Source organism: Ixodes scapularis, unplaced genomic scaffold (assembly GCF_016920785.2).
Source record: "Ixodes scapularis isolate PalLabHiFi unplaced genomic scaffold, ASM1692078v2 PGA_scaffold10__122_contigs__length_95168666, whole genome shotgun sequence".
Taxonomy (NCBI): Eukaryota; Metazoa; Arthropoda; class Arachnida; order Ixodida; family Ixodidae; genus Ixodes; species Ixodes scapularis.
Genome location: NW_024609836.1, coordinates 37464233 through 37486826, shown reverse-complemented (window position 1 = coordinate 37486826; position 22594 = coordinate 37464233). Strand labels below are relative to the sequence as shown.

General features: G+C 45.7%; 1 protein-coding gene across 1 annotated transcript; it reads right to left on the bottom strand.

Moving 5' to 3' along the window:
- Positions 1-17466: 17466 nt before the first annotated feature.
- LOC120839752 (oocyte zinc finger protein XlCOF6.1-like) lies at positions 17467-21373 on the bottom strand. Its single transcript, XM_040210115.3, has one exon. The coding sequence runs from the start codon at positions 19871-19873 to the stop codon at positions 18770-18772; it is 1104 nt and encodes a 367-aa protein (XP_040066049.3). The 5' UTR covers positions 19874-21373; the 3' UTR covers positions 17467-18769.
- Between the last annotated feature and the right edge of the window lie 1221 nt (positions 21374-22594).

Sequence of the window (22594 nt, the reverse complement as noted above, 5' to 3'; positions counted from 1 at the left end):
TGGGTAGCTGGAATCTCATATCTCATGTACAAATAAAAACCTTGGCGAGCATAAATACCCTGTCAGTGTCCCTTTAAGGTTGCGCTTAAGAACATTGCTTTCTTGGGCGAAGACGGGAAACGAATACCAGAGCTGGAAAATGAGCTGTGGTCATGTAATTTGGGATTCCTCATAAATACCTCAAGTCATCTGAAGGTGCTCAGCACAGCTCTTCTTAGGAAAATGACAATCTCATTTTGGACATGGTGAGTACGATCTTCGCATTTCAAGGAAAGTAATGCGGGAGCGTACAGGGGACACATTATTTTTCATTATTCGAAATTTCCACATCAAAATTTGTCCACACTCCAACTTTAAAGTGGAAATTCAGCACACTTTTCAAACTGTCAGAAACTCTTTTCCCTCGGAGAAAACCAGAAGTCGGTGACTGCGACCTACTCACCCCTTCAAATTCAAGCAACCATTCAAGGCATTTGAAGACGAGGAGCCGTTCTGAGATTCCTTTTTTTGAGGCCCCGGACTCCGATTCGACGGTACAAATGAAGCTCATTGACCTCCAGTGTTTGCCAGCACCGAAGAGTAGCATCGCAAGCCTTAGCTGCTCGAATCATACAAAAACCTTGACAAAACAAGCACGAAAACCCGGTAGACTCCACCTTGAAACCGGAATCATGTTTTGGGAGCACGCATGTTTTTGAGCAGACCTTGCTCATGAGTCGACAAGAACCACCTTCGACGTGCCACGAAGGACACGACATTGCAAAGCGTGAAACCATATTTCGCAAGGTAGAAAAATCATATGCCCCTCGCGCCCTCCTCTTTTCACCCTCTCCCAAAAATCACGTGACAGCAGAGGCTTCTTTTGTGTCGGCTTTTTCTGAAGGGATAATCCTCAAAAAGCGCGAAATGAGCGGCTAGCTGCGAGCGCCACAACGACCTTGAGATGTCCAGGTGTCTTCCCTCGTTGACGCGGGCACGCTCAATCCACGAGATTGAGGACGCCAGCGCGACCGAACGCTCATTAGCTGCAGGTCCGAGGCCACTCGGTCGGTGGAGATCGAGGGGTCGTGGTATGCTGGGTTCGTTCCAGCAGCCGCTCTCTGGCATCGCGCGGCTGCTGAAACCATTCCCGTGTCTGCACAAGGATTGGCTTGCGTAATGTGGATGCTTGGGCTAGTTGGTAATTCATGCTTCGATGGAACAGCATGTGCGATAGCGTCAGGTCCTAAAAAAAAAAATGAGGGCCAAACCTGGCATATGAAACTCTCCAACAAGTGTCAGGCAGTTCAGAACCACGCCTACTACGCAATTGCCACGCTGTGCGGGCCACGCATCGAAACTTCGAAAGTCCTTGGTGAATTGCGTGAGGCACAATTTAGCGGAGAACATCAGGAGTGTTGCGTGGATTCCCCTTGCAAAGAGAACAGACATGTCCCAACAACTCTACTGGTCAAGGACCCTGTGGCGTTGGAACTCCTGACACAATTCCTGAGGTCAACGACATTGTACAAAAATGCGGAAGATTTTGTTCTATCCAAAGACACGTTTTACGTCGAGTCTTTTAACAACACCACTCTCATCTACCTAGACAAGAGGATCCATTATCAAGATGCGACCTACGAAATGCGGCAGACCTTAGCCATGTTAGACTGGAACGAGCACGTTGGAAGAGGACACACGTCTCTCTACCGCAAACAGGACTGCCCGCACCCGGACAGACAGGGAGGAAAAAAGAAGTACATCAAGAAAACCTAAAGGTAGATTAGCGCTTTAGGTTATTCTCGTTTACAGCTCATTGTCTGCTTGTTTTCTTTCAGTTTTGTTTGAAAGATTGTGGAGCTGATTCTCCTTACGTCTTCCTTTCCTGATGCCACGTGATTGCAGATGAATAAAGCTTGCAGTTTAGGTATGCTTTTTCTTTATTTAAATATAAGTTCTTGTTCACACCCCCATAACCCAGCTTTTACATGTCAATAGTTTTTGGTCCCAATACAGGATATTTAAAATTGTTTCTTCTTTCCCAGCCTTGTCATGGACACCACTCACAGCCTTCTCGGGGGACAACCGAGCCGCTCCCTGCTCAATAAATGGTACCCCGACAAGTACAAGCTAAACTGCAAGCTCTGCGGCGGCCACGCCAACCTCCGACACATGGTGTGGGAGTGCAGCAGGATCGACCGCAAGTCTCACCCCCTACTGGAGAAGATCGACAACCAGGAGAGCTGGGAAACCCTACTCCTCTGCTCCGACCCCTCAGTGCAGAACCAACTAGTCCAGCTGGCCGAAGACGCCGCCAAAACCCAGAGGGTTCAGGCCGCCGTCTGAGGGGTGGCTGGCGGGGCGACCCTAGGGGTCTCCCGTTCAGTCATTAACCCATGCTTGGGCAAATAAATATTGTTTACTACTACTACTACTACTCGGGGGACAAGGCGACGACGTAGACCTGGATTTTCTATTTTTTAACGCTCGGAATTATAAGGCAAATAAACAACGTTCCCATTCAACATCAATTTCTTTTCTTTCTTTCTGGGAGACATTTCCGGTGTCAAAACGACTCCAGATAAGGAGTCGAAAACATGATAATCATCGAATGGGAGTGGACGTAGACACATAATGATCCGGTACAAAGTTTCGCTTGATTCCCAAACGAATAATGGCGGCGTCCAAGTATACCTTCATATCAAATTGTTAGACAGAATTGTAGAGAAGATTGTGTGTTTTCTTTAAAAAGATTTCGACCCCCTCCTATCCGGTCCGCTTTTCTCATATGCCTGAAATAACGCGGGCGAATCTTTCCTTTTGTCGAATTTCCACTTCTCCGCTTCCGTAAATTATGAATGTTGCACGTTGGTCCAGTGGCTTAGAGCTCACGTTTTGAAAGGAACCGAAAATAAAAACGGACCAGTACAAGCTGAACGCAAGACGCTTGAAGACAGCCGGTCGTAATGGAAATGAACTGCTCTAATGTGGCAAGTCGGGTCAATCGGTTCATAATTTTTCATCCCCTTTTGAAAGGCTCCGGAAAAACAAGAAACCAGGAAAAGCTGAGTGACGCAAGGCGCCTCGTATTGTTCAGGTTGTCCGGCTTTTTAATGTACTTTCGGCGCTCCTCAAAACGCACAGTGTTCGGTTTCTAAACGCTGTTTTTATTTTCGCACAGAAATAAAACAAAAATGCGTAATAATTTCTCACACCAGTGCGATGCTTCCATTTTCAGCAAGCTGCTTTCCGCCATGCTTCCATGTCATCCTCTAGGCCGCGAATGTTTGTGCACCGTGATTAAACTATTTACATCTAAATTGACATGCACTATAAATCAGGTATTCTCTTTTAAAAGCAGCATGTTAGTGCACATGAATTCTCCCCACGTCTTGCCTTCTAATCGCGTGGAAGGAAAATGGAAATATCCCGGGCATGATTTGTGCAGAAGGCTAGGCTCAATGGTCCTCTATTATTTCTACAAACTCCCTGGCAGATTCACTACCATATAGCGTGTCCTTTCTCCAAGAACCGAGGTTTTGATAGAATTTCGTTGCTCGGCCGCTATTCGCGACTCCAGCGACCTATAGGGTGCGCCATCTCCAAACAAAGATGGCGGCTGAGTCCAGGTCCCGTCGGCTCGGCCGGGCCGCCTGAACGGGTGGCGCATTCAATTAAACGATTTTCTTTTGTTTCATGCCCAACTTTATAGTTATTTGAACTGAGGCGGTTAAATGCAGCCGGTGCACATAAGCTTTCAGAGAATAGTTTTGTTTCCCGGTGTCTTTTGTTCTTTTTATGTCAAACTATCGTTTCGGAGATCTCGTTCAGAATAGAGTCTATTACCGCCTCTCCGGGCTCCGGAGAGGCGGTAATAGACTCTGATCAATTTTTGATCAGCTAAGGAAAGCGGCGATGACTACAGAATAGTTCCACCGAGAGTAATTTTCAGCTAACTCGCATGCCTCGACCATGCGACTTGTCTGTCCGCGAAATCGAGCTTTCGTGTGTATCCGCGTTTCCCAGTCGTCTGCTCGGTCAACAACACAAGCTGCAGGAAAATTACGAAAATTAAGCAAGCGCTTCTTGAGCCAAGAAGCATGTTAACCCGCGGGCGCCCGACTAAGCAGCTAATACTCGTATTTCAATTCAGGTTTTAATAGCAACCGGGAAGTCATTTTGACGAGCGGGTTATGCATTGTATTATGTATTATGTCCCACTAAAGCGATATTAGTATATTCTTCGGGTTGAAATATAAGCTTAGTTGACTAGCTATTAGGTGAACTGCTGAATAAAAGTATATTTGACAGACAGAGAGCTACTACTTAAACTTAGCCAAAGCGTTCCAGCCGGTAGCACGTAGACGATTGCGGACAAACTGAAGAAAGTCTTCATCGGAGACTCACGCAGAACTTCTCTGCATTGAACTTGACTTCGAATCGTGAACGGAGAAAAGGAGTATTTTTTTGTGGCCGATCAACCTGAGCAATGTAGACGTACATTGCTGCTTTCTTCGATGGAGGTATAATATAAATATTGGAGGCGCGATAGATCATAACGCCGTGACAGCTTCTTACTTTGCGAGACGCGACACTCACCTTTTGAAATCAGATAATTTCCCTCATTAATTATATGCAGCGAGCAGGTTTTCCTGAATCAAGTAAAGCAAGATCAGCCCAACTCCTTTAGTGTAGTCCAGAGGCTTTTTCGGCGAAAGGCAGCCAAGATGAATAGCCAAAGCACAGACCGGCGTGGGCGGCTCAAACTTGAAGCTAATCGAACACAACCAAACTCAAGAAAAGCAGTTATCGCACGTTCCCATTCGCTTGACTGCAACATTGGTGTTCCCTCCAGTGAAACACCTCGTCTGTCATCCTATCTACTGTTCTACATCCTTATAAAGAAACCACTTATCAGTTACCAAGTAGTCGTCACTTTGAATGTGATTCGAGACTGACAAGAAATCAAAACGTTTTTCCGTGATTCCTCCCTATCCAAGAAATTGAAAGCACGCGACCGGCGACCGTGTGTTGTGGAGTGAACGGGCTTTCAAACACGTGATAGAAGGAAACAATCTACTGAGGCTTCACCACACTAATGAACACTCAGGCAAAATAAATATTCGGACCTTCGTCAAATTACATTGTTCGCCACCGCGCCGACAACACGTGTCCGCGAAAGCCACCAGAGATGCGGAACAGCGCGGAGCGACCTAGTCCGGCTGGTTCCCGGTTTTCCCGCTTGGTGGCCTCCGTTTTGCTGGAGTCGCAAATTTTTTGTAGTAGCGCGAAAAAAAAAAAAAAAAAGAGAGAGAGAGAGAGAAACAACGGTTTTCGCAAGCTGATTTCTTTTTTTCTTTTTCTTTTTTTTTGCAGTTGCGATATTTTGTTGTTTTTATGTATGCTTTTGTGGTGTAAACAATTTTACGCACTTCCCACAAATATTTCATCGTCAACGACAGTTGTAAAGCATTACGCACTGCCTCGGGTGCTTTGACCTTACGCACTAGAGCGTCACAGGAGCGAGTATTTCCGCAAAATAAATACGAGGACCTATTTCTCCCTTTGAATCGATCACTTTTGTGGCATCACGACGAACACACTTTCCCCATGAAATCGTAACAAATATTGATTGATGATGAAATTGATTGGGTCCCAACAGTAGAGCCACATTATTTAGGTTGCCAATAAACTGGGCGTCGTTCATATGATGATGGGTTTACTTCCACGTTCGAATGTGTTGAGAATGAGTAGCCGAAAAGCGCAGTCTGCAGGCTGCTTCCTGGAGTGGTCTGATATCTCCCCAGCTTGGCAAAGGGCGGGGGGGGGGGGGGGGGGGGAGAGAGAGAGAGAGAGAGAGAGAGAGAGAGAGAGAAAGGGGTGGATGGTTGTGGGAAGGTGATAATATTTATTCTCACTCAGGAGAGTCGCCGGTCGTTAAAAAGTCGACTCGCTGATAACGGGAAAGACCGTTTTATCGTGGGTAGCGCCATTTTGAGAGCGAGAGAGAAAAGGGAAAAGGGCTACCGGCGCTTTCCCCCTTTCTGATTGTGTAGAAAGAGTAAAAGTCCCGGATGAGAGGCTTGGCCGGTGTTGGGTGTCTGCTGTGCCCCAACTTCTTTCGCGCTTTCTTTTCTGTTTTAGACTCACAAACTTAATTAGAGCCACGGGCTTCGATGGCAACAGTCCCCCGGTCATCGGGACACCATTGCTCGGTCATAGGGTGCACGAATAACGACAGAAAGCGTCGAATACCGCCCAAGGACCTCGTAGCTTGCATGGAATTCGGCAAGGCACGTGCGGCTGCAATGTTTTGAAGCTCCACCGCTTTCCGCGTCACTGGAAATGATGAACCATTCATAAATTTTTGTTTGCAATAGGCCCATTTCAACGCAGCCGTTTTTAGTAATGAACAAGCGATACACGAAACGGGAACCTCCATTAACTTTTGTAAACACCCGGAGCTGCTACATATCGTTTTGCTGCGCTGCTTTTATTTTGCGTGTCCGTGTTCTCACATTTCATTGTGGATGAACGACGAAGACGTTCTAGATGTGCTTATATCGAACCGCAGAAAGCGTCAAAGCAGCCACGAATTATTTTACTATTTGATGCAATATTTTGAGTACTCACCTCCAATTTCTATCACTGACATGTTCGCTGCCGCTGTTCCCCCCGTTGCCGCACTGGCGGATGCCATGGCTAGAACAAAGAAACGTACACACTGGGCTCGAAGACGCAGATCGCAACACACGAGTCGTACCCTGGAGCGACTATCCAGCGCTTCAAAGCGCCCAATCAACGAAAACTACCCAAAAAACCCACCAGCGGCACTACAAGGAGCGCAGGGGATCGCTATTCAGGAAAACCGATAGAACTACCTTTTCAACAATATAGCCTCACCCGGCGGCGGAAATAGGCCTTCAACTAAGTGTTGGAAATGATGAAATCGGGTCAGTCACAACTCCAAATTATCCATATTAAGATAAATTCAGTCACAAAATTTTACAAGCTGAAACAGCAATTATCACGAGAAAACTGGCATGCACCTTGCGAGCGTACTCCATGTTCATCGGCGGTACAACGTTGGGTGCGCGCTCCATTCACAAGCTGTTCCGAGCACAGTCGAGAAGATGGGGTTGAGGAAATGTTTTTTCGGTTTACGAACGCAACCCACTGCCGCCAAGACCGGGGTCATGTGGAAAGCGATGGACCTTAAAGGAGCTGTGCAACGATATTCAATTGGAATGTTTTTCTCTCTACACTAGCTTACTGGCACACCTCGGACTCAAGGATACTCACACGCAACACCATTGGCCAAGAAACTCCTTTGTTGTGGTGTAATTTCAAGGACAAAAGCGATCATTTTCATTCAATCTCTCCTTTGCAAAATTTGATGACGTAACTCGGGGATCGCAGTACACCCAAGTGACGATATTTGAATGCGGTTCATAGATTGGACCCGAGCATTGCGTGGGCACTCGACTTGGGCTCGTGACAATTGCTAGCTCGAGAAGCATTCGGGTTGTGACCCGTGTCCAATCGCTGCAACGACGACAACAGCCGAGCCATAACAATGTCTGGAACTCAGCGCGTGTCCTGCGCTTTGCCAACCCCTGCGCGTGGCTATGATCAACACTGGCGGCATATAATCGGCTCCAGATCACGTGGCCGCTTGTTCTGGCTGCGAGTTGAGGGGGTGAACGCCGCTCGTTTTTCTTGAATTTTTTTCTGGGACTTCTATTGCGTGGGGTGAAAAACGAACGCGTGTTTCATAGGTCATTAACGTTAGGGATCCGATTTAAGCGGTATTTGTGCACAGTACAAAAATTGTTGCATCGCTCCTTTAAAGACATTGCAGCCGCTCTCGCCTTGCCGGATTCATTGCAAGCTACATAGGTCCTCGGATAGTATTCTATGCTTTCTGTTTTTATTCGTGCACCCTATGACCGAGCAATGGTGTCCCGATGACCGGGGAACTGTTGCCATCGAAGCCCGTTACTCTAATTAAGTTTGCGAGTTCAAAACAGAAAAGAAAGCGCGAACGAAGTTGGGGCACAGCAGACACCCAACACCGACCAAGCCTCTCATCCGGGACTTTTACTCTTTCTACACAATCAGAAAGGGGGAAGGCGCCAGTAGCCCTTTCCCCTTTTCTCTCTCGCCCTCTTTCAGTAAAACGGTCTATAGTAACCATGAGTAAAATGTAGTATACAGCTATGTTACTGAGAAGTTGCGATAGTGCAAACGATGGGGCGTTGTGGAGGCAAGTGAAGCAAAGACCAATCTTACGATTGTGCCGTCTTCATTGGAAGCAAGAATTTCGGTTTACTTGTTCAACCCCTCCTGACGCCAATCTTTCCAATTTTGGATAAATCCGGGACAGCGTTGATCGCGCAAGCCCGCGCCAATATTTAAAGGTTACAAAACAGCCATCAAGCAGAGGTAAGGACGAATAGGTGCCTTGCAAGTGACGTCACCCTAGGGAACATCTAGGGAAGGACGAGGCTCCGCACCATACTGGTGGTTGACTTCACACCGCGCGGATGCGCTTACCAAGGCGTAGCATACTGCTAACGGCCCGGACATAAGTTAACATGCACCATATTTTCAACAAAGGTACCGTGAACTTAGAAAAACGTGCTGAGCTTACGATGATGACGTTTATCCAGTACGTGCGGAATTTTTCGACATTGGTGCGATTGCGCTACGAGCAGAAAGTTTCGAAATGCCGCCGGCGAAGTTCTGACGCAAAGGGATATGCCGTGTCGCCAAAAAAAGAAAAAAAGCTTAATTGCGCGCTTCATAATTTGACGAGGGGCTCTAGGAGTCGCTTGTAGAAAAATTGTTTCGATTTTGGGAAATAATGGTAAACAACGCAATGTTACCGTCATAATCTTAACCCTGAGACAGGGCTAAATCAAATAACGGACAAGAAATTCTCATTGTCTCAGGGTTTATATTATTATGTTTCCTAGCCACTCGCCTGCATACTTTTGCTCCTTGCAAAGGTTATCGTATCGAGGACGGCACAAACCGATGACCCGGCGGCTCGGCGAGCTTGCACATGGGGGCCGCCGATCGCCGTCGGGCCGGGCTCGCGGCGCGACACTCGCCCGGATTCGGCCGGGAGCCCTGAAGGTGCGCTCGAAGCGTGAAAACGGCGTTATGCAACGAAAGTTAAAGGGTATATACACCACGAACGAGCAAAATCCGATGCAAAGGCGTGCGCGAACGTAAACAACGGTAGAAAAGTGCCGCCTGCTATGAAATGCGTCCCGCAAACTCGATAATCCGCGGCCGCATCTTTTTCCTGCCGCTCGTAGTTTCTCTAACTTGACGTCTACTCCGCCTCGCGGGGCATGCCGACGAAACGATCGGACGATCGCTGGGATACTGGGTAATTGCTACAGCCGAGCGCAGCGCAGTTTACCATTGCTCTCGTTGCGAAGGGCCGTCGAGTCAACCACCAGCATGGTAGATACCGGTGTTCGACGTCATGATGTGACGCAGGTGCAAGGCATGAAAGAGTCCAAAATGGGATGAACAACCTATGAGAGGAGATGTGTTTCAGTAATGAAGAGATTAGGGAAAGCCACTTGATTTATATATCTCGGAAAGAAATGTATTATCGACGACCTGAATCCTTTATTGCGCAAGCCAATCCTTGTGCAGACACGGGAATGGTTCCAGCAGCCGCGCGATGCCAGAAAGCGGCTGCACGACCCCTCGATCTCCACCGACCGAGCGGCCTCGGACCTGCAGCCCACGGAAAAAAGCGTTCGGTCGCGCTGGCTTCCTCAATCTCGCGGATTGAGCGTGCCCGCGTCAACGAGGGAAGACACCTGGACGTCTCAAGGTCGTTGTGGCGCTCGCAGCTAGCCGCTCATTTAGCGCTTTTCGAGGGTTATCCCTACAGAAAAGCCGACACGAAAGAAGCCCCTGCCGTCACGTGATTTTTGGGAGGGTGAAAAGAGGAGGGCGCGAGGGGCATTTTCCTACCTTGCAGAATATGCATGTTTCGTTGATCGGTCTTTAAAGGGCAACTCCACTCCATTTTTACAATTTTTGGGTTATGATCTGTTTAGTCGAAGCCGGCGACCCTGAATCACGAGATATAATTTGTTTTTCGGTAGTGTGTATAGTTTTGTAGATATCGCGAATGCAAGAATCGGTCCGGTGGTTCGGCGAAACCGAAACTACCGGTTGAAGCAGCTTGGCAACACTGATACTGACACCCTGTACAATAAGTGACATGGGTGTAGACTGCATCCTTAAGGTACACCAAAGATACAGGCGGTTCTTTTAGCCTAAACCACCAAGAGATGGGAACACGTCCCTTACAGCTCGAAACATGAAAGCCGACGCGCCGACAAGGTCAGCTCAGTCGCACGTGGAGTTTCAAAACAGAAGGTTAGATGCACATTTTCTTTTTTAACCGCTTCACCATAGAGTAATATAGTAAACGTAAAGAGAGGACACAGGAGCCGATTCGCGGCCTAGATAGTGCGTTTAATACCCTCCGCTACGTGGCGCTTTTCTGCAATTTGGTTAAAATTAATTAAAACTCTTTCTGTGAAAAGTATTTATTTATTAAATGGCAATGCTTTAAAATTGTTTAAAGTACTTAAATCGACTAAATAGTTTAAATCAAATACGTCACAAAAACCACGTGATGAATGGCGCCTGCCATGGCCTGCCCCTGCCTGCCTGCACGCCGTCGCCTCTGCATCTTTCTGCAATGCCTCTGCTCGTCCCTGCGTCGTTCGTCTGTGCCGTGCGTGCCGTCCATCTGTGCTTTCTGCTGCATCATGTTCGGTCGACTTTGCATCAATCAAGGTGACGCATGACCGCCCGCGTGCTCGCATGCTCGGCGTGAATTCGTGGAGCCGATCGGTTCGAGCTTCTCGCGCTGTTGTTTCTGCCGGGCTGTCTGGCTGCACTTGAACGTGTGTGCATGTTGATTTTCGATGAGATTGTTTTAAAAAAATAATTTAACTTACGACCATGCACACGACATTGTCCATGAGTTTACAGATGACTGTGTTGAACGAACCTTTAACATTGCAGATAGGGCCTTGGTTGTTATGCTGTCTGAAATTTCCAGGAGGTGCGTTTAGCCCCTTGCATACACTGTTGTGCACACTCCAGCAACGTCTTCTGTTTAACGCAGTCTCCTCATTTTTCTCATTCGGGAGCTTAAAGGGGCGGTGCAACGCTATTCAATTGGACTGTTTTTCACTTTACACGAGCTTACTGGCTCGAGTGGGACTCAATGATACTTGCACGCAACGCCACTGACCAAGAAACTCCTTTGTTGCGCTGTAATTTCGAGGACAAAAACGAGCGTTTTCATTCAATCTCTCCTTCGAGAAACCTGATGACATAGCTGGGCGGTAGCAGTACCGCCCAGTGACGATATTTGAATACGGCTCATAGATTGGACGCGAGCATGGCGTGGACACTCGATTTGGGCTCGTGATAATCGATAGCTCGAGAAACATTCGGGTAGTGTCCTGTGTCCAATCGCTGCAATGACGACAACAGCCGAACCATTACAATGTCTGGAACCCAGCGCGTGTCCTGTGCCTTGCCAACCCAAGCGCATGGCTATGATCAACATTGCCGGCATATGATCGGCTCCAGATCACGGGGCCGCTTGTTCTGGCTGCGAGTTGAGGGGGTGAACTCTGCTCGATTTTCTTTATTTTTTTTCTGCGACTTCGATTGCGTGTGGTGAAAACGGACGGGTATTTCACAGATCATTAACGTCAGGGATTCGTTCTAAGCGGTATTTGCGCAAAAGACAAATATCAGTGCATCGCCCCTTTAAGACTGTTGGCTTCACAGTAAAGGCTGTGGTCTGTGGTTAGGGGGCTTCAAACGTAAGCTTGGTGCGTGTGGTGATAAGCCATTTGTTGAAGTTGACAACGAACACGTTTACTTTGTCTTTGATGTTCCGCACCTTCCCAAAACAACCAAGAGCAATCTCCAAGCCCACAAACTTTGCATGGGAAATGAGGTCATTGAGTGGTCTTCTATGTTGAACTTTATTGTTCTATCCATGAGATGATGTTGCAATTGGCTCGGAAGCTTACTGAGAGACACATGTTTTCAAGAACCTTTCTTTAAAATGGAAGAAAATTGTGCCCAACAGGTACTGAGTGCCTCACTCTTTCTTGCAATCATATCCCTTGTTTATGCCAAGGAACTTCCTGAGGCAGCCATGGCTACAGCCTATTTCTGTGATAGGATGTGCATACTTTTTGACTGTCTAAATAGCTAAAAAAATTCAAGAAGACAGGGCAGAAGTTGCGTCATGCCATTCTGAAGGGGGAATCTGAAATACTTGATTTTCTCCACCAGTAACTCGGATGGATTTCAGCATGGCAGTTCCAAAGCAGGAGGCAGCCATAAGCCATCATTGGGTGGCAAGTTGCTATAAAAAGTGTCCTCATGCTCTGGGATGAGCTTTCAAGCAGCCATGACTTTAGGTTCTTACTTACATGACGCCTGCAGCAAGAGACACTTAAGAACGTTTTTGGAGCTATATACGACAAATGATGGGCTGCAACACAAACCCAAATGTGCATCAGTTCGCCTCAGGACTAAAACACCTCTGGATAAAGAAACTGTTCAAACTGTCGGACAATGAAAACGTAGAGGATGACAAGGCTGACCGCCTAAAAAAGTTGCAAATATCTTCGCACCATGAAAGTTTAATTTCAGACATTGTGGAATATCGTCCAATTGATAACTTCCCGCCACTAGAGGATATTTCTGAGCTGGCATCAGACATCAGGTCTAACATAATTGATGACTCGTCCACTTTTTTATTACGTTTGGGGCTATTTGATCAAGCTTTTGCTTGAACAGACAACTTACAGCTCTGGCTGTTCTCAGCTGGTATCGGAGTAGTGTAATAACTTGACCGGGCCTCACCAGTATTGTTTTGTTCCTAAAGCATACCACGTGCCTGGAAAATTCTTCGGGAACTTAGTAGTACCATCACAGGCTGCCTTTCATTTCATTCAGCAACTAGAAAATCACTTTCTTCCCATAATAGAGAGTGTGACACATGTTCGAGGAGTGTGTGCCGCCTTGTATAGCACACTTCGAGGTCTGGGTGTTTTTAGCCTTTGCCCAGAGGAGTATCACAAAGGGTTTTTAAAATTGTTTTGCAGAATACGCTTGTGCTGACATGTTTGATTTCTTAACCGGAATTTGGACAAAGTTCGGTTGCACTCTTCAGTGGGTAGTAAGAACGAGACAGGTTTAACTGTTAACAGTGTATTAACAGAGGCGGTTGACAAACCAAAAACAAAAAAGTGCTTATTAAGTGGGCGGTGCAGCTTGCTCTCCAAATATTTATTTCCCCTTTTTCCAGCGAATGTGTATCACGGCTCCCTAACAAAAATATTTGTCCACCTTCTACAAAATTTTGATAGAAAATAGTGTATAGAGGCTAAAAATATTTGAAAGAAAATGTATCTACTTTTGTATCCACTGTCCATAGTTTTTTAGCCGCTTTTTTTTTTGAAGCCATATTTCTTTTCTGAACGATTTCGGGGAATGTTTAGGGACGTTGAATCTTGTCAGATTTCGAATAGAGTTCTCATTGTTTGGTAATGGCTCGCCCACAGTGAGTTTGAGGCTATGCAAATTGGTGTTTTTTTATATTTGCCGGAAATCGGGAATTAGTACTATCCGGCGTGTGCTTCGCACTGTTATCATACTCTTATGACTGGTACTGATAGCGATGTCTTATTTATTTTTGCACTTACTTCCCGTACCCAAGTCGGCGTGAAAGTGAATGTATCATACAGCATGTTCTCCGCGGAAAGGTTTTGTTAACTTGGTTCCGCTAAGAATCTATTACGAAGCGTACGATATGCCGAAGTCCTTCATATTCATTTATTTTTGTGAGTATCGATCTCTTTTCGTATCAAACACACAGAGCTTCTGAAGTAAATCATGTATACATGAATGTGGTCCAATAAAATGTGTTCGAACCACTTACTGTTGTTGACCCCAAAATGCTCCACCAGCCAGGAGTCAATGGGCGCGTTCAGTACTGCCTCCCTTGCCTCCGAACGGAGTGATTCGAGTCGGAGTCATTGGAGCGCCTACTGAACGGCAAAAAAACTAGCGGCTCCAAACCTGCTTCTACGCAACTTCCGCTTCCTCCCCTGTACCAGACGGTCTCCGAATAAACTGGAAGCAGACGATGGCGAGCACGATCGCTTTTATTTGACGATGATATTGAAGACGTCTTTACAAGGTCGTTGAAGAAAAAGCGGGTGATTGTACACATCAGCGCTGCTGTTCGAAGCGATGCAACGCGATCGAGCCCTTCACTTGGCGGTGCAAAGGCAGCTACTGTTATAAAAGCCGACAAAAAACGTCGTCGGCACACGCAAAATACAGAGCTCAGCGAATCTACCCCACCGGTTGCGATACTTTTATACGGCCATAAGTTTGTTCTGCCCTTCGTAACGAACTTCCTATAAAATGTATTCGTATACACACGGGAAGTTCGGCCGCGCTCGGCGATCAAGGTTTTGTCGGCCGAAACGAGCCTCAGCCAACGTGCACCCAGATTTAGCTACGCAGACAAAACATTAATCGGTATCATGCTCTGCGCGAGCGTCTAACCGGCTTCTAAAGTCGCGTTCATACCCTGTTTTGCTCTGTTGAGCGCGGACAGGACTATCGTCAATATTACCGAGTTTCCGTGCAACGGCGATCAAGACACGGCGTCAAATGAACGTTTGCGTCGTTTATTAGCATATTTAAACCAAACAAAATACGGTCCGATGCATCTTCCAAAAGAGCCTTATCTGAAAAAGATATTCGAACGCGTTATTCGTTTTACCTTGAGCACTTTCCATTAACAAAAGCGAGCAAACCGCGCACCCGCGACAGAACCGAAGCAGCTTATCCCGCCATATTGTTTGTTTTTTCCTCTTTTAGCGCCGGAAATCGTCACCAGTCAGGAGATGACGTCATTTTAGCTCCTTTGACTCTACGTGCACCGTCTCCGGACTCGGTGCTTCGGAGCTTGACTCCGAAGCCCCGGAGTTACGTGCACCGGAAGTGACTTTTGGCCGTCCAGTGGAAGGAGTCAGTGACTCCTTGACTCCGGGGCCGCTACTGAACGCGCCCAATGCGGTGATTGTGTAACTTTAGTGCTTTACAATAGAAAAAGAACAAGAAATATATATACTTCTGCTTTGTGAAGTAAGTTCAAATATTGTTTGACACATTTTGCACGGACTCTATCGTAAAAAATAAAACAAAAGTGCGTCAGTATTTAAAAAAAAAAAAAAAAAAAAAAAACTAAAACCAACAGCGGCTTTGGGAGTCAAGGAGCTCCCGAGAGCCGAGCGAGGCGGGGAGGAAAAAGGGAGAGAGAAGTGTACCGGAGAACCCGAGCAGAAACGCCCAAACCGAAACCGAAACTAACTTGACCGGAAACGGAATCAGATTATACTTAATACCGCCCGCTAGGAGCGCTACCTGTCACTGGTCTATCTGGGCCGCTGGGGCCAGTAGTAAGTTTTAGTGTGTATTTATAAATTTGCCGGCCGAAAAGCGAATCCGACTGCTATAACTATGACGCGGTCGGTGCCGACGCAGCGTGACTGTATTTGTTTCTTGCGCGCGGACCGAGAAAACGAAATAATGGGAGATAGATGGACAGATCTATCCACAAGTGGTCTAAGTTGTTAAAGCCAAGGTGCCTTTATGTGCACGCTAGTTAGATCAGCCGCGACCTGCTGCGTCCGGCCGATCGTGCTGGAGCAGCCGGCGGACGGTACGCGAACAGCAACGGCACCGCATCGTTCTTCAAAGACGCCTGTTTCGTGGTGAAACCCGCAACAGTCAGCAGCCGCAGATACCGTGTGTAGGTGTCTGACGTAAAGTGCTGGGAGCAGAGCTTCGCGTTGGAGCTCGGAGTCAACGGTCTTCCGAAGTCTATCCGGCGAACGGCACCGACCCACACCTTGTGCCTCCTCCGGTCTCTTGGGAACTGGTGGAACCGCAGCTCCGGGTTGCGCACTCGGTTGTTGGTGCAACCCACAGCACTACAAATCCTGCTCGACATTGCCCAACGCGAGACCGGCGAATCTCTCCGGCTCCTCGACGCGCGCGTGAGCGAGCAGCACCGCTTTGCTCTCTTCCGCGCTGTCGCGAAAGCAATGCTGGAATTAAAGCAACTGCCTGGACGCTAATAAAAATAGGAGAACACAGGATAACGTGGTAAGCACCTTTTGCCGTCAGCAGAATCGCAGAATGCCACGGGAAACGAAGCGTTCGCGGCGTCCGTACGAGAGCGTAGGACTAGACCTACGTCATTGCCCAGTGTTGCTTCACTAGCTGATCACCCGGTGCCAGCGTTGCTCACCCGCTTTCGGGCCGCTAACCGAGCCGGGAGAACATTTCTAATATTGGTATTAATCGGTAACGCGGCGTCGGTTTGACGTGATATTTTGGGTATGACCGTATTTTGACCTCCTAAAGCGATATCAGTCATTTCGATAGGGTCGACTTTTTGAGTGGAGTTGCCCTTTAAGGCGGCGACGAGTGCTACGACGCATGGTATTGGAAAACTGACTGGTGCTGGAAGGTGCAACACATCTCACCAAGTGCTGGCCGCAGTTTTTGAGAAACATACTTTGGCTCGTTTCATTCGTTAAATGTGCACTCCTGCTAAACCTTCCCAAGGGGGATCGGTGGTCAAGTGGGCTAGCGCACAGCAACTCCGAGCACGTGGAGCGAAAGCTCGCGCTGCAGAACCCAGCATCCCGGGTTCAATCCCTGCCCCTGCCGGTTCCCATCTGGATGAGCATCGTACCGGGTACGGTCGTGTATCACTACTGCAGAGTGCACGTTAAAGACCCCAAGCTAGCGGTTGTACTGCATTGGCTAAATTGCTCATCTTCAGCTGGGAGACTCGTCGCCCGTTGAGGCAGACAAAGTTCTAGGCTAAATAAGCATACACACCCAACCAAATTTCTTTCAAACCTTCCTTCTTTCAGGCATCAAGAATTTCAAATTGCATCCTTCCGTTTTATCCAACCCAAGGGCTAAACAAAAATCGACAGCAAACTACACAAATAATGGTACGTATATACTACTTATTTTTTCCTAAAAAAACCATGGTAAAAAAGACCAGCACCTTGCAGGGCATCACTAATTTGCCCCTTTGCACGTAAAAAAAATATATATGTAGGTGCATTTCAGATTGAAGTATATATATATTATCTTACCAACATGTACTCCTTTCAAATGCCAAAAGCATCGCTTGTTTCTCTGACAACCAAGTCTTGTAAGAACCACTTCGCGCGGCATGTGAACAATGCACAAAACTCACTTTCTTTTTGAGGTGAAAACGAGTATAGTAGAAAATCCTCAGACTAATGGGGTTCAATGCCAAGCAAAGGTAGCAACAGCTTTTATTGGGAAACAAAAATACACAGGACGGACTGAAAAACAGTATATTTATTCAATCATCCCTATTACACATATGTACAACATTCCTAAGTTTTTGTGGGGTCTCATCAATATTTCAGTTATCAAAGGGAATGCAATTGGGAAGGTGGGGCATTTATGTGTAATCATGGCGACGGTTCCTACAGTTCACTAGTGATCTGTGATTTCGACCAATTCTATGCTTACACACGGCATCATCATGAACAAGCATTGTGTAGATTCCAGAGATCTGCCATATCACTGTCAATGTCAGCGTTGTTGATATAGTGCAGGCAATCCACCCTTCAACCTGGCTGAGCTCAATGTTGTCGAATCATGGGAAATTTCCATCCTTGTGTGGAAAGCCTAACGCCAAGGGGTAAAATAATTTGAACGCATGTAAAACATGACGTTTAAAAATAAGAAATCTCTTATTTTACATGTGTTCGAGTTTAGTATCCCCTCGCCCCCTAGAGCTATGTTTGTGAGAAATTTTCCACGATTCAGCAACGAAGGCTAAGCTGCACAAATCTCTTACATTATCATCATTCTTGTACAGCTTCAAAGATGCTGATATTTACTAGATACGCTAAAAATGCTATAAACAGCCCCGCTGACTCGGAACTAAATCTTGGTGGCGGTTATTGTGAATTTTCTGCCTTTTTAGGCAATTCCTGCTAAAGGGAAAGAATCACGAGAATGATAATACTGCAAGAGATTTCTGCAACTCGGACAGGTAAAAGGGTGCATTGCATGCAGAGTGAAAAACGCGTACATTGGCGAGAAATTTTAAAAATGGCAAGACAGGTCTCTGCAATCTACACGGCGCATATTAGGATGACTTTGGATTACAGTTAAAAGTGTGTAAGCCTCGAATTGGTCGAAACTATCAATCACTAGGGAACTGAAGGAAAACCGGTCCCATGATTCCTCGAGAGTGCACCGGGCCGCTTGGTGTATTGCTTTTTGCCCATGTGAGTAGTCTGTAACAAACACGGGTCCAGTTTCTGTATGAATGTTTCCCTACAGCTTTCGCATTTTTAGGCATTTTCACATTTAGAGTCTTGTGAAGACCGATGCTCAATTTCAAAGAAAACACTTTTGGGCATTTGAAGTATAAAAATGACTTAAGGCAAATATCAGTAGTGGTGGTATCTTGAAGCTCAATATCTGTGACCTCATTGGAGGTTGCAGTACGTTCAAATAGATAATGGTGTCATTCGCATGTTTCACATTGACCGGTCATTATGCTGTTCTTAACTGTTTCATGGTAATTTCAGCTAGTTTTCTTAGATGTCTCATCAACGTAAAGCTTTTATGGGCAGTCAACTGGCCCCGGGGGTCTTTCCCACCTGCGAGTCATTTCATGATCAGACAGGTGCCTCTTTGTTTGAAAACTTTGAGCAGGGCACTTGGGGCATTTCAAGGCTTCCTTTGGGTGAGTTTCCTTTTCATGATTTGTCAATCGCCACTTCACTTTAAAGGCTCTAGGGCAGGTGGGGCACTGAAAGCAATTTTCGTTTGTGTGAACTTTTTGATGAACAGCCAAGTTACTTTTTGTTCGAAAGCTGTTATGGCAGACGGCACATTTAAAGGGCCTTTCACCCGTGTGGACCCTTTCATGATTTGTCAAGCAACTCAGCTTTCGAAACTTTTTAGGGCAGGTGGGGCATGTGAAGGGCCTTTCGGTCGAGTGTGTCTTTTCGTGACTTGACAATCGCCACTTAGTTGCAAAGGCTTTAGGGCAGTTGGGGCATTTAAAGCAATTTTTATCTGTGTGTGTCCTTTCATGTTCATCCAGATTGCATTTTCTTCTGAACTTTTTAGGGCAGGCAGAGCATTTAAAGGGCCTTTCTTCCACGTGAGACACTGCATGAACTTTCAATTTCCACTTTGTAAAAAACGCTTTAGGGCAAGTGGGGCATTTAAAGCGCCTTTCACTCATTTTGACACTCGCAAGAGTAGTCGAGAAACACTTTGTTCCAAATTTTTTATGTTCACCCGTGTGAATCCTTTGGTGAAGACACAGGTCACTTTCCTGCAGAAATACTTGCGGGCAAGCGGAGCATCTGAAGTGTGCCCTGCTCCTGTGACAGTGCGCGTGAATGTTTAAACCGCGCTCGCTGATGAACTCCTTTTGGCAGACGTTGCAACTGAAAGGCTGCTCTCCCAGGTGTGTCTTTTCGTGCTGGGTGATGCAGATTTTCGAGACACTGGATAAAGGGCAGAAGCGGCACTTATGCCTGGACTTCTCTCGTATATTGCGCCGTATCTGGTTGAATTGTTCTTCAGAAGAGGACGAGTTGCTGCTCTCCTCACTGCATGAGCTATCCCAGTCTGCATTGGCCAACTCTGTTAGGAAGACACAGAAAGTAACATTCGTTTTCCCACAATAAACAAGGCATAGGAAAGAAGTCATATTCCTTATAGGTTATTAATCAATTGTAATGAAATAGGCATAGAAAAAAAGTCATATTCCTAACAGGGGAAACAGTTACAAGGATGTCCAGTCGACAGCGCTAATATGGGACTGCGGGTGTACAGTATTTAGCAAACATTTGAGATGAATCTTGGGATAAAAGTCTCCAAATATCTCACCAAAATGTTGAAGGTATGATGTTTAGCATTTTTTTTATATCTGGCCTCGAACAAAACAAATAGACCTGTATTATATATTAATATATGAAGAAAAAAAAACTGTGCAAGCGCTTTCACCCTTACCTGTTTATAACAACCAACAGAACTAGGTGTAAACATCAAGCAACGGAAATAGTATTTCATCTTGCTCTATTTTTTAAAAACATCTTAGAGCAGCTTTGCTCCTTACGGAAATCATGCTGTTTAGGTAAATTAAAATACCGTGTTTGCACAATTGTAGCGCACACTTTTTTTCCGCTAAAATCGGTGCCCAAAAATACATGCACGTTACAATCAAAACCAAAAGCCAAAACTCAAAAAGAAAAATGCAATACCCGCTACAAGGTGGCTAACCCCATTGCCACCGTGATTGTTTATTTACATTCACCATTTTGGTATCCGTATCATGCTCATTCTGTCATGTCTAGGACTCATGTCTGCCGTCTTAAGATGGAAAAAGAAAAAACAAGTAGACTAGGAGGCATTATTTAAACGAAACGCCATCACGCTGGTGGGAAAAGATAACGGAGCAGCACTGCATGGCCTTGCAATCCCAGCTACCCGACGAGCTTGCAAGGTTGTTGTGAAGACAACCTTCCCAGGGACGACGGTCACGCACTCGTACAAGGGCAAGAAGCGCGGAACCTAAAATGCTTTAGACGACAGCAAGAATTACCTATGTGGACAGCGAAAAACCATCGTCGAGCCCCGACAACAGTGACTAGTGCATGGTATTTATTTTTGCGTTGGCGTGCATTTCATAAAATTTATTCTATGAAGTATGTGTTCAACCTCCCTCTTTTTACCTGCATGGTACAATCGGCATCAAGTTATTTTCAGAATATTTGAGTTCTAAATATACCTCCGCGTTACAATCGGGGGCACGATAGAATCGTGCAAACACGGTGCCTACCCCGAGACCCGAGGCGTGTTTGATCTGAAATAAAACCACTCATGTAATACCGGGGAAAAATTAAATGCGGACAGAGGAGCACGTGGCTTGCGGTACAAACTGTGCCGCCTGGAAGTAAGCCCAGAATGAGGGTGCATGGCTTACTCCAATGTGTGTATGCCCTTTGCTCGGCGCTCCCCAACCTTCGGCATTCCACCTTTTAGTACGCTGAAAGCTATCACCCCTATCTTTGCTCGCTCGGCGCGTGCGGCGCGACGACGCCCGCCTTTAAAGCCCGCGCTCCTTTTTTTTTTTTTTTGCGGAGGGGGGGTTAGCTTAGCGCGTGCTTTAGCTGCTACTAGTGGCGAGCTTCTTCGCGCCGCACGCGCCAAGTGAGGAAGAAGCAACAGTTGTAAAAAGTGAAATTTCGCTATTGGGCTGTTGGCATATCAAAAAATATTTGCTTTACCCTCAGGACTCTAATATCTCACAAAAACGTTTTGAAGGAAAATATCAGGTTTTAATTGTCACAGGCAAACAAGGAATTTTTGAATTGTGATTTTCTTCAACAACTTCAATGTTTAAGAAAACTCGCATATTAAACATAACATACCCCAGGTGCGTGAAACCGACTTTATTTGTATTAAATTGAAACTAACTCGTACTCTTGCAAGGGGCCAAGAAATAAGTAATTATTAAGAAACAATGTTACAACCTAGCTTTGCACCTTGAAATACAGCTTCAAATATATAGCTTTTTAAGTACAAACTATACATGACATTTCATTTTTATCGTATATTTGAGACCGCACCAAACCCTCTTTATACAAGAAAAGAAATAAAATTAAAGTTGTTGCAAGTTGATGTTGATATTTGTGCTTTACTTCAAAATTGTTTTTGGCTTAGATAACTTTAACTGACAATAATAATATTGTACTTGTTGAACAGACATATTTCCTTTGTCCTATAATTTATGCCATAATGTTGACCGTAACAAGTTATCAGTATCCAAACTAAATGAATTACCGTCGAAGAGAATAGGTCCAGAATTCTTTTTCGAATCATGATTAAAAATAAAAACACATTTTTTTGGCCATTTGAGGAATTTTGAAAACCAATGTACAAGGCTTCCTGGTTGTGCAAAAATCTATCCGAGCTTAAGAAACACCAGAATGCACGATCTATGATGATCACTGAAATCCTAAAATTCGTCTTTGGTTATCTCAGAGTAAAAAACTTGATAACTAAAAATTTGTAGCAGAAGCGGTTTTCAGTTCTTTTTAGCATATACAGAAAGTTCAACTTTAAATCAGACAGATTTTTTTTAAAAAATAGGGGGTGAGAGTTAAAACAAGTTCTGTCTTTGCTGTGTATTCGTCAGGATCGACAGACGTTAGATGAGGGGATAATCACCCTGGTAAGTTCAGTAATTAGCTAAAATCTCTAACCTTTTAATTATTTTTTTTTAAAGTCATGTTAGAATTGCAGTATTGATGGCAATTACTGTTAGAGCCCAGACCAGTTTACAGAGTTTAAGGTGATGGTTTTTAAGATATTAAGAAATGTTCACATTTCTTTTCTCGATTCAAAAATTGTGCTAAAAAAGAGCGCC

What these genes read in the sequence shown, in the direction of transcription:
- LOC120839752 (XM_040210115.3), bottom strand. Translation starts at nt 19,873, where the DNA reads ATGACTTCTTTCCTATGCCTTGTTTATTGTGGGAAAACGAATGTTACT.